Below are 21,311 nucleotides of genomic sequence, written 5' to 3'. Positions count from 1 at the left end.
CAATTTTGAGTAAACTATATACTCCAAATAATTCAAATATGAAATAACTAGGACAAGGAGAATACATCTATCCTGAAGATCAAGTTTGAAAGGGCAGTATGACTTGGGTGTGTGTGTTTAAAAACCTCAACTGAGAAATTTATTAAAACCAATTGTAGGCAAGTTGGGGTGGGAAATCTTACCATATCCAGAAATTCATAAACACTTGAAAAAACAAATATAAATTTAATGATAAACATTATGGTCAGGCTGTTTTATTAAGGAGGCAACCACACATACAAGTTCAGCTATAGAAATGTTTGCAAATCAAACTTCATGTGATCTAAAAGGACCATGCGTAATGTCAAAAATGGATGTCTGTACATTCAATAAAAATTTAAACATACATAGTCTAGATCATCCTAGAGTTATACAAATGTCTGGGGACACATATGTATCTAATTTCCTTTCAAAAAAACTCTTTTATAAAAGTGATGTATTGAGATAATTTTAAAAAGTATCTGACAATTATGAATGGTCCCCAGTTTTACAAAATGTGATTTCCAGGGAATGAAAACTGAAAAAAGTCAACTCTTCAGAGAGTGTTTTATATTATACAAACAAGTTCTGTAGAAAAATGATCCAGCAAATGCTTGAGTTAAGAATATTTATATTTTTTCCAATTTTTTACACTTTTATTAACACACTTACAAAAAAATAACATTCAAACACTGAGAAAAATTAAATAACTTTGGAAGCAGAGCTCAAAGCTTTCTGCTTACATATAAGTGACAATTCTGGGCTGTTGGCACAGAAAAATAATCAACATTCATAAAACCCTTACTACTATATATCAAACATAAGTTAAAATCATAGGCACTAGTTTATCAAATCCACATTTCTTCTGTAAGACTAACCACAGTGAATCCTTAGATTTTCCCAAACAGAAAAATTGGCAATACACAAAGGCTTTCTAGTAAAAAGGCAATTTTTCTCTTTAGGAACCTAAAAGCCAATAGTCTGTGGTAGTACAACAGCAGGTAAAATAATGCTTTACCCAACTCAGATCCAAGTATGTTTTTAACAAGTGATGAAGTATTTTAATAAAAAAAAAAAAATACTTTTTTTTTCTGATGCAGCCATTTAAAAACAAAGTTAAATAACCTGAATACTCCGTCTGAAACAGAAAATCTAACCTAATGTAATGGGTGTTTCAAATAGAATTAAAAATTCCTTGTAATTATTAGATTGCAGCATATTTTTCTTTTGCAATGTTGCACTGAAACGGAGACCTATTTTTGTTTTGGGTATATATGGTTTTCAAAAGAGACAGTGGCTAGTTCTTTTAGATTTTTACATGAGATACCCCCCACCTGAAGCAGGTGCTTTCTTTATCTTCCTCTGAAAAGCAACACGTTCATCATCATGTGGAATTCTGGTGCCACCCTTCCCTGACCCACACCCATCACCCTCAAATTCAAGGATAAAATTTCTTCCTTGCATTATACACCAAAATACACTAGCACTGGCAGTTTAAATCTCCAGCTGCGTGTGCTAACTGAATGACTCCCTATTGATCAAGCTGATAAAAAAATACCACGGTGTCATAGCAGAATGTGGGTCGTGGCTTCAAAGATTTTGTCATTCTCTCAACCTATCAATGCTATCCTGAATATTAAGTCTCTCATTTGTCTCTCGGTTTCTTTTGCCAACTTACAGAATGTCTTTGACTAAAAGGAAATGAACTTATGTTCAAATCTCTAAAATCCTTTAGGGTAGTAACCTGATTGCCAATATTTCAGAGCCATTCAAATAAAATATTTTAAAACAGACCTCACCATGAAAAATGAGAAGTCTGCTGAAGAAAGTTTTAGTCTGGTAATTGTCTAATAAAACCGAAATAAGTGATTTCCAGGATATACTTAAGGGCCACTGGAGAGCAAGCATTTAACAGGTTAGAGTCAAACGTAGTGGGTTTCACTTGTTACCAAAAATGTAAAAATTAATGTAAGGCAGAATCCAAAGTCAAAAGGGACAGTAATTCCAAAGGAGGTTTTCTACAGTTACCTAGGTTAGAGCGGATCAATGTAAGTAGGATTCAGCAGGCTATAGCTTCCTACCACCTAACAGACCGTTGCATCAATTAACAGTAACAATACAACTGTCATTACCAGAGATTTTGTAAGTTAAGTGCATAGATTTCCCCCCTCTCTCTGATGGCATAGTTTTGTTCCAGGTTGTAAGCACTGAGGCGGTGTTGTTCGTATCAAGAAGAAAGACACTTACTACTTGCTCTTTCCTATCATGGAAACCTGCTAATAAAACACGATCTCTTAGTTCTGTAACAGATATAATAGCATGTGAAGAAGTTGGCTTCAACAGCAAAGGCTATCTTTCCTGAGCCAGGAGCTATAAAGTTTAGAAAGATTGTACAACTGATAGTAAGCCCTTTTGGCAATCAAAACAAACACACAGAAGTCCGATGTGTCAATGCAACATGGTGGATGCACGGTGTAACATTATCTGGTGGTGGTGATATATGAGCTACATCCAAAACTCAAGATTAAACAAAATGACAATTTTTCGGTTGAATCTGCAAAAATAATTTGTAGAATGCTCACAAATTTAGGTATTATGTTTGAAATCTCTAGCCTAGATTTCTTCCCACCCCCATGCTCCCTTCCATCTCAGTCTAGTTTCTTGGAGTACTAGTGAAACACTAGTGAAACGTTTTAGATAATTAGTCAGAATATTAGTTCTCATTAACACAAATATTTATTGATACTATTTATACAGTAAATTAGGTTGAATGTGAAGTTTTGGATAGCTTGAATTCACCATTTTCTTGTGCACAAAGGTATTCTCTCACTTACAAATGGGCATTTCTCTTTGGCATCCGTTAGTTTTTTGCCCAGATATTGGCCTCTGTCAAATATTAAAAAAATCAACTTAGTTTCTATTAAACAAAACTAAATGTGATTCCATGAAGAGTGATTGTATGATTACCAAACACATCTGATGTTAAATGTCATTAAAGTGCTGCTTGATCATCTCTGTCAGTTTGTGCTAATTAAGACAGAGAGGGCTGGGATTTATAAATCCCAAGAGTCTTATCTGAACAGTCTGCATATAAAAGTTGTCTTTTAGCCTGGTGAAGGGGTATCCAAGAAGCTGTGGATCTCTGCATTCTCATCTTTGCTGGTCAGTAACAGCCATCTTTCCAACTGTCATCTTTCATGCTACCATAGGTTTTAGGAGCTGGCAAGGATCTGAAATAAAGCAATTTTATACGGTGATTTGCAAGGTTTTATGAAGTGTTACCATACAATTTCCCACATATATTAATTACTTTGCAGTGGCATCCCGATCCAATGAAGGCTGTTCCAGGGGACTACTGAGGTCAAAACTCTAAACAGCCTATTAGCACAATTTTACCACACTTGGCATTTCCACAATCTTCAAGTTTTACTGGGCATCAGGTGACTTCACTAACAGCTTTTTTTGTTAACACAGCTACTATAGTAAAAGAAAGGAAAAGAGGGCAGCCCGGGTGGCTCAGCGATTTAGCGCCACCTTCAGCCCAGGACCTGATTGATCCTGGAGACCCGGGACTGAATCCCATGTCAGGCTCCCTTGCATGGAGCCTGCTTCTCCCTCTGCCCATGTCTCTGCCTCTCTCTCTTAAAAAAAAAAAAAAAAAGAAAGAAAGAAAGAAAGGAAAAGACTGTCTCGTCTCTTCCAACAGCACAGATCACCAATCTTTTAATTACTTAATTTGAGGGGGGCAGAATTATGAACGTAAGAGTAGACACTTAGTGTCACCATCACTAGAAAGGTAAAATGGCATAGGGCTTATGTGGACTTTTAAGTCAGACATACTTAGAACTGAAGCCTTATTAGTTGTCTAATCTCAGACAATTTACTTAACCTCATTAAATTTCAATATTCTTCTCTGAAAAAGAGAGATAATAAGGATTTAATGTTTGTTATTGTAATGTTTAATGTTAATGTAAAAATTCAATAAGATACATATCAGTTATTCAGCAGAGATCACAGCAAAAGGCTGTTATATACTACTACTGAATTCAGAACTGTAATACATTTATCTTACAATGAAAGAGATATGGGTAACTCAGTTTAAGTGTTTACAAGAAGAAAGCCATTTTTTTTTTCCATACAAATAAATATTTAAAGTTTGATTATGTTTGGACTCCTAAGTTATGGTGGTAATCACATCCTGAAAGGCAGATACTACGATTACACAGACGCATGGTTCCCAACCTGGCTGGCCTCAGAATCACCTGAAGATTCAACAAACAACAAAAAAATTATCCACAGATTTTGGCCTTCATATTAGTTATATCTGTTTCCTGGGGGGTGAAATTTAGGCCTCTACATTTATATAAATTGTACAGAAGATTCTGTGTTATAATCAAAGTCTGAAAACCACCCTCTTAGATAATACTCAGATTTGATAGCTAGAAGTTTTATCTTAAATCTCACTCTAAGTTCTAATAAGCTTATCTTTATTGAATAACATTTTCAAAATGAACAAATATCACAACCAAATTGAGTCGTTTTAACAATTTTTCCTAGGGATTCTTGCAGATGCCTGATGACATTAGGTACCCAGGCGAATTTTAGCTGAACAAAGTGGTATGATACCTTAGTGTCTTAAGTGATGATTTCTTTAAAACAACAATTTTTTTTTCCCCCAAAGTAATGTTTTATTCCAGTTCTACTTAGACTCTCTGGGTTTGCTACCACATGCAGTGATGAACATAATTCCAACCTACTCACTTTCCTATGCTCAAGATTGTTGAAAGAGAACATGTGTCACTTACCTGCGAACAGGCTGTGCAAGTTTGCTGCGAGGCACTGGTATACCCCCAGCAGAAGGGGCACTGGGTCTGGGCAAGCCACTTCTCATCGCGGTTGTCCCTGCAGGTCTGGTCAGAGTAGTGCTGTTGATATTGTTGGGAGGGTTTGCTGGGACTGTGTTCTGAACCAGGGGAGGCCCAGGTGAGGAGGTGGTCTGTGTGAGCTGTGTTGTTTCTTGGCTACCAGAAGAACCAGAGCCATGGTTACTAAATGCTTTTACTGGTTGCCGGAGAGCCAAAGGAGATGGTGCTGCAGGGGAGCGGAATTTGCCTGGAGAAGGTACTGCAGAATGGCAAAGAAAAATCAATGTTTTTAGTATGAACCAAGTGTAGGTGAAACCAATGCTTTGTATTACACTTGATGACTAGGCTACCAGTACATCTGTATTCATGAAAACTCACTCTACAGAAATGCAAGGAATAAAGAGTATTTCTGGGCTAACAAAACAAGATAACTGGTAAGTACTAAATAACCAAATCTTTATTCAGAGGACTGCAACTATCTTTCACAAAATGTGTCTAGGAACCCACAACACTAGAAAAGGCACTGCAGGATTCTACTTCACTGTAGCAACTAACCTGGGCCATACTGTAGAAATGAAAAAATGGTTGACTACCACATGGTTGATTAGAATTTGAAACATAATCTCTTCAAAAAAAAAAAAAATACACGTAAACAGTATCAAGTATCTGGTCACTATACCTCTCAAAATCCTGTATCACTTACAGTGTAACTTAAGACTTGTAAATAAAACATTAAAAACAAAACAGCTTCTATTGTTGTACTTCACCAAGCAGAGAAGTTATAAATCTAAGGGCATATCAAGATATGTACAGAATACAGATGGTACATTCTTCTGGAATGGCAATTCTTTAAGTTAAAATTTTAACTTTTAAATTAAATACTGATATATGAAAGGATAAAATATAAAATTTGCATCAATTTTTAAGTAAAAAATAGGACTTCAAAAAAATTTTATTCTTGCAATTGTCCCTTAATGTTTGTTATAAGTTCAGATCTCCTAGGGGACAAATTCATCATCCCCTGTTTATTCGGTTTAGCTAGTCAACTCTAAAAGGGCATCAATTTTACTTTTTTCAAGTGTTTTTGGATGGCTACACACACGCACAATGTAAATAAAAAATGTACTTTGACTTGCTTATTGAACAAATAATTTGAGAAGTGAAGAAAATGGAGAGGGGGAAGATGAAAGGGAGGACTGATGAGAAGGAGACTCAGGTCACTCTATTCTCTCTCACCCTCCATTAGTTTGAGGAGGATATGACTGAAGGGAAAGCCTTGGTCCTAAGACTATAGAAATAGATTATTCTACACAACTCTATCTTCCTCACTTCTACTAATCTGTCTAAATGTTGTGGGTAACAGTAAGGTCTGACCCAGTAGCTAGTAGGAAAGGAAAGAATGGATGAATCTGGTCACTATTTTCTTCTCTCTGAAAGAAGAGAGGATAAATTTCAGCTTCTTCAAAACTCCCCAATAGGCAAAATTCCTCTCACCTTTCTTTTGAATTTTTTATTTATTTATTTATTTATATTTATGATAGTCACACACAGAGAGAGAGAGGCAGAGACACAGGCAGAGGGAGAAGCAGGCTCCATGTACCAGGAGCCCGATGTGGGATTCGATCCCGGGTCTCCAGGATCGCGCCCTGGGCCAAAGGCAGGCGCCAAACCGTTGCGCCACCCAGGGATCCCTCACCTTTCTTTTGATAAGATTGACGTTTCTTGCCTCCTGTTTAAGTCCCAAATGTCAGCTTTTCTGTGCTTAAGATATATTAAGCCTCAGTACTTGATGGGCTCAAATAATCTCTGCTTGGATCCAAAACTCTAGAGCCATGATTCTTATAATTGATTATGCATCAGAATCCCAAGGAGCTTTTTAAAAAAGAATACAGAAACCCAGGCACCACCTCCAGAAAGTCTAGTCTAGAATGCAACTCAGCGATTTATATTAAAGCCACCACAGGAACTTTAAGCCATGAGGGCAAAACTGGGAAGGAGTTACCTTCCTGCTGTAAACACCTATACAACTGGACAAAATATACAAAAGTTTTCGAATATTGGACAACAGGCAGTTATAGAACTATAATTCCCTAGAAAAAGAACGTAAATGTGATAAGCCCTGTGAGCACACTGGCTTTTTGGGAGGGAAGGAGATGCTTTTTGGAATACAGAACAAGAAGGAAGATCCTGAGCAGATCATAGTTATCTTGCTGAGCTGAGAAGACAACAGTTGGAATTTGAGGAGCAGAGTTATCTTAGAGGAGGGAGCTGCTCCAGATGACCTCTATAACTCAGCTGAAGTGTCTGCTTGAATCTTTGGCTAAATATTGTGCTATATATATATATATACCAAGTGAAGCTCCATGAGACTGACCAGAGGAAGACTGACACATTATAAACTAAACAAAGCTCACTAAAAAGCATTTGAGTCTCAACCAGTTAAAGAATCCTTGCTGAATATCCAGGGCAATCAGGAGACACTCCAAAAGGAATAACTGAGTCCTAGAATAAAGCTACTCAAAATCTATTCTAATAAAACTTAAAATAAGCCTCTAAAGCAGAGGTCACCAAACCATCACTCATAGGCAAGTTAACTGTTTTTGTAAATAAAGTTTTGTCAGAACATGGCAATACCCATGGTATTTATATATTGTCTATGGCAGTTTTCCAGCTACAAGAGAAGAGAGGAGTAGTTATAACACAGACCATATGACCCACAGTCCTAAAATATTAACTACCCGGCCCTTTAAGAAAATGTTTGTTGATCCCTGCTATCATGGACCAAACTGACCCACAAATAAATGCTTGCCACAATAAGGCTCAACACTATTTATTTATTCAGAAAGGGTGCACATGCATATGCATGTGTGTGAGTCAGAGGGAGGGAGAGAATCTTAAGCAGTCTCTACGCCTCAGTGTGGAGTCTAATGCAAAGCTCAATCAGCCCTGAGATCATGACCTGAGCTGAAATCAAGAGTTGGATGCTTAACCAACTGAGCCACCCGGGTGCTCCAAAGCCCAAAATTATTTAAAAGAAAATAACAATATCCAGCACAGAAAATACAACTTCACAACAATGTCTACTATCCAATAAAAGAACAATAGACACACAAAGAAATAGAAAGGGGCACCTGGATGGCTCAGCAGTTGAGCATCTGCCTTTGACTCAGGTCATGATCCCAGGGTCCTGGGATTGAGTCCCACATTGGGCTCCCCGCAGGGAGCCTGCTTCTCCCTGTGCCTGTGTCTCTGCCTGTCTCTGTGTATCTCATGAATAAATAAATAAAATCTTAAAAAAAAAAAAAGAAATATGATAACCAAAACCAGGATAAAAATTAGTCAACACAGACAAGTCATAAGGATGACTGAATTAGCAGGTAAAGACTTTGAAAATAAATACTATATATAATATGCATAGTAGCCCAAACCAAGAGTAATATATATATATTTCTAAGGATATAAAGAAAAGTGTAAAGAGAAATAAAGTTTTTAGAAGAATTGGGCAGAATTTTTAAGATGAAAAATATATCCAAAATGCTAAGTTTACCTGATGGAAATTAAGAGCAATTTAGATGCCACAGAAGAAGCACCCGAAGATACAACATAATTACTTAAATAAAAGCATACAGAAAATAAAAAGACTCAAAAAAAAAATAAAAGCCAAAAAACTTCAGTAACCTAGGTTGAGATCATACAGTCTAATATATGCAATCAGGGTCTCAGATGGAGTAGGGGTATGAAAGGGACAGAAAATATTTGAAGAGTGGTTGAAAATCATCTTCCAAATTTGGTAAAAATTTTATAATCTTACATATTTAAATAGTTCAAAAAACTCCAAGCACAAGTTAACACAGAGAACACCGTATCAAGGAACACTGTTGCCAAGTTTCTAAGATGAATAATAAATTTTAAAATCTTAAAGGACCTTTTCTTTTTAAACAGAGGAACCAAGATAAAGTATCACGGACTTCTCAAAAGAAATGGGGTAAACCAAAAGACAATACAGTAACATTGTTAAAGTGCTTAAAAGCCTGTTTTAAAGTTCTACATTCAAAAAATAAAGTTCTACATCCAGAAAAATTATCTTAAGTTTTTATTTCAATTTCTGTTAATATACTGTATTAGTTTCAGGTGTATAATATAGTGGTTCAACACTTCCATACATCACCCTGTGGTCATCACAAGTACACTCCTTAATCCTCATTCAACCCATCCCTCCACCTACCTCCCCTCTGGTATCATTGGTTTATTCCCATAATTAAGAGTCTATTTCTTGGTTTGTCTCTCTTTTTTGCCCCATGTTCATTTGGTTTGTTTCTTAAATTCTACATATGAGTGAAATCATATGGTATTCGTCTTTCTCTGACTTATTTCGCTTAGCATAATACTCTCTAGCTCCATCCACGATGTTGCATATGGGAAGATTTCATTCCTTTTTATGGCTAATATACTACTGTAAATATACATACATCTTCTTTATCCATTCATCAGTCAATGGACACTGGGGCTGTTTCCATAATTTGGCTATTGTAGATAATGCTGTTATAAACACTGGAGAGCATATATTCAAAATTTCTTTTCAAAACTAAAGTCGAGGGGCACCTGGGTGGCTCAGTCAGTTAAGTATCTGCCTCAGCTCATGATCCCAGGGTTCTGGGACTGAGCCCCCATCAGGCTCTCTGCTCAGTGGGGAGCCTGCTTCTCCCTCTCCCTCTGCCTGTTGTTCTGCCAACTTGTGTTCTGTCAAATAAATAAATAAAATCTTAAAAAAAAAAAATCCAAACCCTAAAGTCAAAATATAGACTTTTAAAGACAAACAAAAGCTGACAAAAGTGATTGCCAGCAGTCTTTCACTACAAGAAATGTTAAAGGAAGTTCTTCAGCACAAGGAAAATGATACCAAATGCTATCTGTATAAACCAATAGTGCCAGGAATGGTAAATATATTAGGAAATATAAAGATCATTAAAAAATAAGTTTCAAATCATTTTAAAGTTTTGCTGAAAGATAAGTTTAAAATAAAAATAAAAACATACTCTGGTGGCATCTGGGTGATAATATGGTTAAGCATCTGCCTTCAGCTCAGGTCGTGATCCTGGTCTCCCGGGATTGAGTCCTACATTGGGCTCTGTGCTCCACAGGGAGCCTACTTCTTCCTCTGCCTAGGTCTCTGCCTCTCTCATGAATAAATAAACAAAACTAAAAAAAAATACTCTGGGATTTAATACCTATGTAGAATTAAAATAAATGACAAGTGGCACAAGGAATGGAAGTATACTGTTATGTGGTTTTTTTTAACTTCTATTTATTTATGATAGTCACAGAGAGAGAGAGAGAGAGAGAGAGAGAGAGGGAGAAACACAGGCAGAGGGAGAAGCAGGCTCCATGCACTGGGAGCCCGATGTGGGATTCGATCCCAGGTCTCCAGGATCGCGCCCTGGGCCAAAGGCAGGCACCAAACTGCTGCGCCACCCAGAGATCCCTGTTATGTGGTTCTTACATGATAATGAAGTAGCCTATTACTTGAGAATAAACTAATGAGCTAAATTTGCAAAAAAAAAAAAAAAAAAAAAAAAAAAGTGATATATGAAAAATAAGCCAACAATAAAAATAAAATGTAATGTTAAAAGGTACTCAGCTATTCCAGAATAATAAAAGAGGAGGGAATAAAGGAACAAAGGTCTGAAAGGACAGAGAGAAAACAAACTGAAAGATGGTAGATTTTAAGCCAACCATATTGATAACTGCATTAACTCTGAATAGTAATCACTAAAATGAAAAGGTAATGATTGTTGGTACCCACAGAAAAGCCAGAGCAACATGCCATCTAAAAGAAACATTTTAGAGAGGACTTTCCAAGATGGTGGAGGAGTAGGAGACCTCAGCTTCATCAGGTCCCAGGAATTTAGTCAGACATCAAATCATTCTGAACACCTGTGAACTCAACTGGTGATCTAAGAATCGCTGCAATTCTACAAATAGAAAAGTGATCACTTTCTGCAGGAATGACAGGATGGAAAAACTCACCTCAAAAAAAAGACCTAGAGGGATACCTGGGTGGTTCAGCAGTTGGGTGTCTGCCTTTGGTTCAGGGTGTGATCCCAGGATCCAGAATCGAGTCCCACATCCGGCTCCTTGCAGGGAGCCTACTGCTCCCTCTGCCTCTCTCTCTCATGAATAAATAAGATCTTAGAGAGAGAGAGAGAGAGAGAACTAGAGGCAGTATTAACTGCCAGAAACCTAATCAGTATGGATATATGTAAGGTAAGATTATAAAGATACTATGTGGGCTTTACAAAAATGCATAGAAGATACTAGAGAATCCCTTTCTGGAGAAATAAAAGAACTAAAATCTAATCAAGTTAAAATTTAAAAAGTCTACTAATGAGATGCAATCTAAAATGGAGGCTCTAACTGCTAGGATAAATGAGGCAAAAGAGAATTATTGATATAGAAGACAAAATGATGGAGAATAAACAAACTGAGAAAAAGAGATAAACACTATAAGATCACAAGGGGAGGATTCGAGAGATAAGTGATAACATAAAACCAAACAATATTAGAATAATTGGGATCCCAGAAGAAAAGGAAAGAGAGAGAGAGGAGCAGAAGGCATACTGGAGCAAATTATAGCTGAAAACTTCCCTAATCTGGGGAAAGAAACAGGCATTCGAGTCTAGGAGGCACAGAGAATCCCCCTCAAAGTCAATAAACATAGGTCAATACCTCAACATATACTAGTGTAGCTTGTAAATCTCAGAGACAAAGAAAATGCTGAGAGCAGCATGGGACAAGAGGTCTGTAATGTACAAGGGTAAAAACATTAGACTGGCAGCAGACCTATCCAAAAAGACCTGGCAGGCCAGAAAGGACTGGCATATATTCAGGATACTAAATGAGAAAAATATGCAGCCAAGAATACTTTATCCAGTAAGGCTGTCATTCAAATTAGAAGAAGAGATAAAAAGCTTCCAGGACAAACAGAAACTAAAAAAATTTAGGATCACTAAGCCAGACCTGCAAGAAAGGGGATCCTTTAAGCAAAGAGAGAGGTCAAAAGTAACATAGGCCAGAAAGGAACAGAGACAATATACAGAAACAGTGACTTTAGAGGTAATACAATGGCATTAAATTAATATCTTTCAATAGTTGCTTTGAATGTAAATGGGCCAAATGCTCCACCAAAAGACACAGGATATCAGACTGGATAAAAAAGCAAGACCCATCAATATGCTGTCTGCAAGAGACTCATTTTAGACACAAGGACACTTCCAGATTCAAAGAAGGAGGTGGAAAACCATTTTATCACCAATGGACATCAAAAGAAAGCTGGGGTGGCAATCTTTCTATCAGACTTTAAACCAAACACTAATAAAACATGAAAAAAGACACTATATCATAAAAGGGTCTATCCAACAAGAAGACCTAACAATTATAAATATTTATACTCCTAACATGGGATAAATTATATAAACCAATTATATAAGCCAATTAATAACAAAATTAAAGAAACATATTGATAATAATAGAGAGGGGGACTTTAACACCCCACTCACTACAACGGACAGATAATCTAAGCAGAAGATCAATAAGGAAACAAGCGCTCTGAATGACAGACTGGACCAAATGGGTTTCACAGATATATTCAGAGCTATTCCACCCGAAATCAACAGCATACACATTCTTCTTGAGTGCACATGGAACGTTTTCCAGAACAGATCACATACTGGTTCACAAATCAGGTCTCAACCAGTACCAAAAGACTGAGATCATTCCCTGCATATTTTCAGACCACCGTGCTTTGAAACTTGAACTCAATCACAAAAGGAAATTTGGGAAGAACTCAGATAACCACACTCCCGGAGGTTAGAGAGCATCCTACTGAAGAATAGATCGATGAGGAAATTAAAGAAGAATTTAAAACATTCACGGAAACAAATTAAAATGAAAATACAACTGTTCAAAACCTTTGGAATGCAGCAAAGGCAGTCCTAAGAGGGAAGCATATAGCAATATAAACCTTTCCTAAAAAACAAGATCTCAGATACACAACCTAACCGCAACACCTAAAGGAGCTAGAGAAAGAACAGCAATGAAAGCCTAAACCCAGCAGGAAAAGAGAATTAATAAAGATTAGAGCAGAAATCAATGAAATAGAAACCAAAAGAACAGCAGAATAGATGAACGAAACAAGGAGCTGGTTCTTTAAAAGAATTAATAAGATGGATAAGCCCCTGGCTAGGCTTATCTAAAAGAAGAGAAAGGACCCAAATAAATAAAATCATGAATGAAAGAGGAGCACAACCAACACCAAAGAAATACAAACAATTTTAAGAACATATTATAAGCAACTATAAGCCAACAAATTAGGCAACTGGAAGAAACGGATACATTCCTGGAGACGTATAAACTACCAAAACTGAAACAGGAAGAAATAGAAAACCTGAACAGACCCATAACCAGCAAGGAAATTGAAGCAGTAATCAAATCTCTCCCAACCAAAAAGAGTTCAAGGCCCAATAGCCTCCCAGGGGATTTCTACCATACATTTAAAGAATTCATACCTATTCTTCTGAAGCTGTTTCAAAAAACAGAAATGGAAGGAACATTTCCAAACACTCTCCATGAGGCCAGCATTACCTTGATCCCCCAACCAGACAAAGACCACACCAAAAAGGAGAATTTCAGACCAGTGTCCCTGATGAACTTGGATGCAAAAATTCTCACCAAGATACTAGCTAATACAGGGGTTCCTGGGTGGCTCAAGTAGGTTAAGTGGTGCCTTTGGCTGGGGTCATGATCTCAGGGTCTTGGGATTGAGCCCTGACTCATGCTCCCTGCTCAGTGGAGAGCCTTCTTCTCCCTCTCCCCCTCCCCCTGCTTGTGTGCTCTCTCAGGTAAGCAAATAAAATCATAAATAAATAGATAAGCAGACAGATGCCAGCCAATATGATCCTACAGTACATTAAAAGAATTAATGTACCAAGACCAAGTGGGATTTATTCCTGGGCTGCAAGGATGGTATAACATCCACCCATCAATCAATCAATGGGATACACTGCATTAATAAAAGAAAGGACAAGAGGGATCCCTGGGTGGCACACCGGTTTAGCGCCTGCCTTTGGCCCAGGGTGCGATCCTGGAGACACGGGATCGAATCCCACGTCGGGCTCCCAGTGCATGCAGCCTGCTTCTCCCTCTGCCTATGTCTTTGCACCCCCCCCCCCCCGTGTGACTATCATAAATAAATAAAAATTAAAAAAAAAAAAAAAGAAAGAACATGAACCATATGATCCTCTCAACAGACGCAGAAAAAGCATTTGACAAAGTACAGCATTTTTTCTGGGTTAAAATTCCTCAAAATGTAGGAACAGGAAATATATACCTCAATATCACGAAAGCCATATTGACAAAGCCCACAGCAAACATCATTCTCAATAGGGAAAATATTGAGAGCTTTTCCCCTAAGGCCAGGAACATGATAGGCATATCACTCTTACACCATTGTTCATCATAGTACTGGAAGTCCTAGCCTCAGTAATCAGACAACAAAAAGAAATAAGAAGGCATCCAAATTGGCAAAGATGACGACTAACTCTCACTCTTTGCAGATGACATGATACTCGGTGTGGAAAACCCAAAAGACTCCATCCTAAAATTGCTAAAACTCATACAGGAATTCAACAAAGTGGCAGGATAGAAAAATCAATGCACAGAAATCAGTTGTGTTTCTATACACTAACAAGGAGACTGAAGAAAGGGAAACCAAGGAATTGATCCAATTTACAATAGCACCAAAAAACATAAAACACAAAGAAATGGATAAACATTCCATGCTCATGGATTAGAAGAAAAAATATTGATAAAATGTCTATGCTACCAAGAGCAATCTATACATTCAGGGCAATTCCTATCAAAATACCATGGAGTTTTTTCATAGACCTGAACAAAAAATCCTAAAATTTGTATGGAACTAGAAAAGACACCAAATAGCCAAAGGAATGCTGAAAAAGAAAACCAAAGCTGGTGGTATCACACTCCCGGACTTCAAGTTGCATTACAAAGCTGTAATCATCAAGACAGTACGGTACTGGCATGAAAACAGACATACAGATTAATGGAACAGAACAGAGAACCCAGAAATGGATCTTAGCAGGAAAGAGTATCCAATAGAAAATAGTCTCTTCAACAAATGGTGTTGGGAAAATTGGACAGCCAAAGAAGAATGAAACTAGTCCATTTTCTTATACTATACACAAAAATAGACTCAAAATGGATGAAAAACCTAAATATGAGACAGAAATCCATCAAAATCCTAGAGGGGAACACAGGTAGCAATCTGTGTGATGTTGGCCGCAGCAACTTCTTGTTTAAGAAGTAAGGTAAGAGAAACAAAGGTAAAAATGAACTACTGGGACTTCATAAAGATAAAAAGCTTTTGCACAGCAAAGGAAATAGTTGACAAAACCAAAAGACAACCAAGAGAATGGGAGAAGATATTTGCAAATGTCTTACCAGATAAAGGGATAGGACCCAAAAATCTATAAAGACCTTATCAAACTCAACACCCAAAGAATAATCCAATCAAGAAATGGGGAGAAGACATGAACAGACATTTCTCCAAAGATGACACACATGACCAACAGACACATGAAAAAAATGCTTAGCATCACTTGGCATCAGGGAAATACAAATCAAAAACCACAATGAGATACCACCTCACATCACACAGAATAGTCAAAATTAACAAGTCAGGAAATGCCAGATGTTGGCCAAGGATGCAGAGAATGGGAAGCCCCCTTACACTGTTGGTGGGAATGCAAGCTGGTGTAGCCACTCTGGAAAACAGCATGGAGGTTCCTCAGAAAGTTGAAAATAGAGCTACCCTATGACCCAGCAACTGCACTAGTAGGTATTTAACTCAAAGATACAAATGTAGTGATCCAAAGGGGCACCTGCACCCTAATGTTTATGGAAGCAGTGTCCACAACAGCCAAAGTATGGAAAGAGCCCAGATGTCCATCAATAGATGAATGGATAAAGAAGATATGGTATTAAAAAAAGAAGATATGCCATATATATATAGAATGAAATACTACTTAGCCATCAAAACCAGAATTCTTGCCATTTGCAATGATGTGGATGGAACTAGAGGGTATTATGCTAAGTGAAATAAGTCAACAGAGAAAGACAATTATCATGTAAGATCTTACATGTGGAATTTAAGAAACAAAACAGAGGATCATAAAGGAAGGGAGGGGAATATAAAATGACAAAATCAGAGAGGGAGACAACCCAAAGAGAAACTCAATCACAGGAAACAAACTGAGGGTTGCTGGAGGGGAGGTGGGTGGGAGAATAGGGTAACTGGGTGATGGGTGTTAAGGAAGGTATGTGATATAATGAGCACTGGGTGTTAGATGAGACTGAAGAATCACTGAACTCTACCTCTGAAACTAATAATATATGTTAATTGAATTTAAATAAAAATAAATAAATAAAAACACATTTTAGTCAGAAAAACACAGGTTTAAAATAAAAGGACAGAAAAAGATACAACATACAAAACCAATCATGAAAAAGCTGAAATGTCTATAAAATCAGAAAAAATTATTACGAGAGATAAGAATTCATATGTTAAAGCAGCCGATTCAGAAAAGAATGTAAGAATTCCAACTGTTTGTATCCAAAAACAGATGTACAAAACACATGAAACAAACTGACATAACTGAAAGCCGAGGGGAAACAAGTCTACAATTAGATATTTCAACACTGTTCCTTCTCAGTAACTGATAAAATAGGTAGAAAATCAGAAAGGACAGAGACACACACCACCATCAGATTGGCTGGACATTTACAGAACACTCCACTCAACTGATCACAGTTCAAACTTTCATCAGTAGGTGAGTGAGTAAACAAATACCTCAATATCACGAAAGCCATATTGACAAAGCCCACAGCAAACATCATTCTCAATAGGTGTGGTGTATCCAGACAATAAAGTATTACTCAGCAATAAAAGGAAGTAAACTGCTGATACAATAAGGATGACTCTAAAAATTATGCTCAGTGAATTAAGTGCCAGACATGAAAGAGCACATATTGAAAGACTCTATTTATATAAAATTCCAGAAAAGGCAACTCTATGGTAACAGAAAGCAGGTCACATATTTGCTTGAGGTTGAAAGACAGACTAGGAAGGAGTACTTTTGGGGATGATGGATATGTTCTATGACTTTACTATACTGGTGATTACATGAACGTGTGTGTGTTTAAAGATTTATTTATGTTAGAGAGACAGAGAGAGAGTGAACACAGCAGTGAGAGGCAGAGGAAGAGAAAAACTCCAAGCAGACACCAAGTTGAGTGCAGAGCCTGATGGGAGGTTGGATCTCAAGACTCTGAGATCACAACCTGAGCCAAAAGCAAGAGTTGGTCACCCAACCAACTGTGCTACCCAGGTGCATCATGAGTGTGAATTTTTGCTGAAATTCAAACTCTGTGTTTAGAATTCCAATTGAATACACAGTTGATGTTAAAAAACAAAAACAAAAACAAAAACAAAAACAACAACAAAAAAAACCTCCATAGGTGACTCTATAGTAGAGCCAAGGCAGAGAATAATGGCTCTCAACTCAATCATATCCTGGTCCTCAACAATTGTTAGTCTCCTCTGGTAGAAAGCCGAAGATATCCACAGGCCCTGAGTACTACTGAATTGCAAATTCCATGATCTTCACAGATTATTATTTTTTACCTTACATAATCTGTATTCCCTTTTCTATAGATGACTACAAATATATCTTCACAACTCCATTCACTACACCCAGCCTTTGTCTCCCTTGCCAGACCAGTCTCTACCCAAGTTGTTACAGTGGCTTCCTGGAGGTTTCCTGGTTAATCAAGGGTCCATAGCACTAATCTAGCCTCTTCATGAGGGTGGGGTCTGGACCTCCTCCTTCTAGTACCAACTCCAAAAAAAGGCCATCTTCAGTCCTAGCTTTTCCCATATTTGGTAGTCTTTCCTTTCGTTTTGGTAGGAACACAGTTTTCACATAGGAGCAAGAACAGTAAAGTTCAGAGGATCATAAGCTTCAAAGAGTATTCTGGAAAAGTCTAGGGAGTTGGGGAAAAATGGCAATGAGGTCAGATTAAGAGATCCACTAAGACATTGTAAATGACAATCTGTTAGATGAGGAATGACGGAAGAATCCTAGGCTTCCTTCTTATGGTGACTTATGTAAAGCACATGGTGAAATCAGGCATTTACACTAATGAGGCTAAGAGTGTTTCATTTCTACGTGATAGCCTTACAAATACTGGAATATATCTATAATGTCTTGAATGTCTTACCCAATTATCATCTTGAAAATAGGCTTTATGAAAGGCATCTTTTCCTCTGGAAAGACTTCTGACCACCTTTTAAACTATTAACAGTACTACCAGGGAAATGACTGTCTCCTGACATTTTTTAAAAATGTGACTCTAGGGATCCCTGGGTGGCGCAGCGGTTTAGCGCCTGCCTTTGGCCCAGGGCGCGATCCTGGAGACCCGGGATCGAATCCCACGTCGGGCTCCCGGTGCATGGAGCCTGCTTCTCCCTCTGCCTATGTCTCTGCCTCTCTCTCTCACTGTGTGCCTATCATAAATAAATAAAAATTAAAAAAAAAAATGTGACTCTAAGACTTCCACTTGGGAAAATGGGACAGATGTATTTTTCCCTATTTCACCCACTTAAGTATAATTTATTTTTTTTTATTTTTATTTTTTTTTAATTTTTATTTATTTATGATAGTCACACACACAGAGAGAGAGAGGCAGAGACACAGGCAGAGGGAGAAGCAGGCTCCATGCACCGGGAGCCCGACGTGGGATTCGATCCCGGGTCTCCAGGATCGCGCCCTGGGCCAAAGGCAGGCGCCAAACCGCTGCGCCACCCAGGGATCCCTTAAGTATAATTTAAAACCCTGGGCATGATATACAAAACAGACATAAAATTCTGATGTGGAGAGGAAAAAGGAAGACTGCCTAGGGACGTTACAACCTAAGGGATGACATGATAATGAGTTGCTAGGTTTTTCTTCTTGTTACATATATTCCAAATTGGAGCTGAAGAAACTGGAAACCTGAAAAAGCCATCAGGTATGACAGAGGAAAAAAAAAAAAAAAGTCTGCTCTCTCTAGCCAAGGAACTAGGAAAGAAAATTTTCAGATAATTATTCTATTCTAGCCAAACACCACAGAAACACTATAGTCCTACTCTCACCCACATGAGTAAGGGCTGGCTGATGGGATGCCCAGACTCCTGTTCTTGTGATGTTTAACAAGGTGCCCTAATATCTTCTCTAGGAAGGGGTCAGAGAAGACAGTAATTAGATGTTCTTTACTCTCGTCATGGGTTGGTGCCAGAGAAGGTCCAGTAGAGAGTCAGGACTTTGATGATTGCTCACTTAGTGGTATCAAGACCACCTCCACCACAGTGTGAGTGGAGACCAAGTGGGGAGCCAGAAACCCCACCTCCACCACCTGGCCCCTTTCCCTTGGATGCCAACAGAGACTGAGTAGAAAACCTGGGCTTCTATTCCCATGTATCAGTAATGAAATGCCCCCAAGCCTCATCTACCAAATGCCTGAGTGGTGTCAGAGAAAGACACAAGCAGCCAGAAAAAAACAAAATTAGAACAGTATCAAAGTATCAAATAGACCAATCTCTCTCATGAATGTAGACATAAAACTCCTTAATAAATTATTAACAAATAGAACTCAGTGATATACATACATATATAAATCATATACCATGATCAAATGGGGATTATTCTAGGATGCAAAATTGGTTCAAAATTTGAAAATCAATGTCATCCACCACAGCAACAGGCTAAAGGAAAGTCATATGATCACACCTATGGATGCAAAAAAGCATCAAAATTCAACACATATTCACAATAAAACTTTTGAGAAAAACAGGAATGGGGGAACCTGAGCTTGATAAAGAACATTTACAAAAATATAACCTTATACCTAATGGTGAAAGAATGCTTCCCCTCTAAGATAGGAACAAAGCAAAAATACATGCTCTTACCACTTATTCATAGTGCTGGAAGTTCTAGTCAGTGCAAGATAGAAAATAAAAATAAAAGGCATCTAGATTAGAAAGAAACTGTCTTCTTGATTGTTACATCAAAAATCTGAAGGAAAAAAAAAATCAAAAAAACAAAACAAAACAAAAAACAAAAATCTGAAGGAAGCCACATAAACACACACAAAACCCAACTTCTAGAAATACTGAGTTCAGCGAATTCACAAGATAGAAGATTAACACATAACAACTATTTCTATATAGTAGTAATGAATGTACAGAAATCAAAAAATTCAACACCATTTGTACTGCTCCCCTAAAAGAGAAATCTATAGATGTAATTCTAATAAATATCACAGGTTAGCTGTGAAAATCAAATGAGTAACGTATAAATAGTTGGTACATGTATAATATTATGCAAACTATAAGGCATACTACCACCTGTGCCTTCCTTATCTAAGGAATACTGGAGCCTTTCAGTCTGTTGCAGCTGAGTTCTCTGGAGAGATATTCAACAATGCTACTCAAGACAGTTATCTCCTAGGCCGTCTTTATAAATTAACTAAACCATAGGGATTAATTAGGCTTTACTGACCAAATTAATTATGACAGTAGGTTATAATTTTTCTTTTCCTTGTTTTAAAGATTTTTTTTATTTATTCATGAGAGACAGAGAGAGAGAGGCAGAGACATAAGGAGGGAGAAGCAGGCTCCTTGTGGGGAGCCCAATGTGGGACTCAATCCCAGGACCCCGGGCTAACGACCCGAGCCAAAGGCAGACACTCAACCACTGAGCCACCCAGGCACCTCGGTCATAATTTTTCTTTACTCATTCTGGATACCGAGAATTACACTTAAATCGAGGCATAAAATGAAGCTGTGCTATCTACTCTGAGCAAGAATCAGAATTCTAATGATAAAACTGACATGACTAAGAATGCTAACCTTGGTGTCTAAGTTAAGTCACCTCTGAAATGAAATGATAGGGGATATGAGGATTCCTATTTTTAAAACATTCATTTTTGTCTTTTAACAAGCATTTAATAAAAATGGTAAGTTTTCTAACTGAAATTTAGAAAATACAATAGGCACTTTAGAATGAGAAAAACTGAGTAAACTATACTGTTTTTAGGCTGATAAATATTCAGAGAATGTTTTATAAATAATATATCTCAAATGTACATAGGCTGATAAATATTCAGAGAATGTTTTATAAATAATATATCTCAAATGTACATAGCAGTATGGAAAAAAATAGATACTCCAAATGGGGGTCTTCACAGTGATATGTCCAAACTATAAATTCTATTAACTGTATAATTGTTTAAAACATATAAATATCAAATATATAG

General features: G+C 37.4%; 1 protein-coding gene across 2 annotated transcripts in view; it reads right to left on the bottom strand.

Moving 5' to 3' along the window:
* Positions 1–238: 238 nt before the first annotated feature.
* The window catches only part of SLAIN2 (SLAIN motif family member 2), a 76,804-nt gene continuing 55,731 nt past the window's right edge, over positions 239–21,311 (bottom strand). For both annotated transcript variants that reach the window (XM_041725185.1, XM_041725184.1), the window contains 2 exons: positions 4,824–5,142; positions 239–3,248 (listed from right to left, as the gene is read on the bottom strand). In XM_041725185.1, the coding sequence (XP_041581119.1) occupies positions 3,182–3,248; positions 4,824–5,142 (386 nt within the window). In that variant the 3' untranslated portion in view covers positions 239–3,181. The remainder of the gene's footprint in view (positions 3,249–4,823; positions 5,143–21,311) is intronic.

Source organism: Vulpes lagopus, chromosome 12, assembly GCF_018345385.1.
Source record: "Vulpes lagopus strain Blue_001 chromosome 12, ASM1834538v1, whole genome shotgun sequence".
NCBI lineage: Eukaryota > Metazoa > Chordata > Mammalia > Carnivora > Canidae > Vulpes > Vulpes lagopus.
The sequence above is the reverse complement of the archived record's forward strand: the minus strand, read 5'-3'. Positions and strand labels throughout refer to the sequence as shown.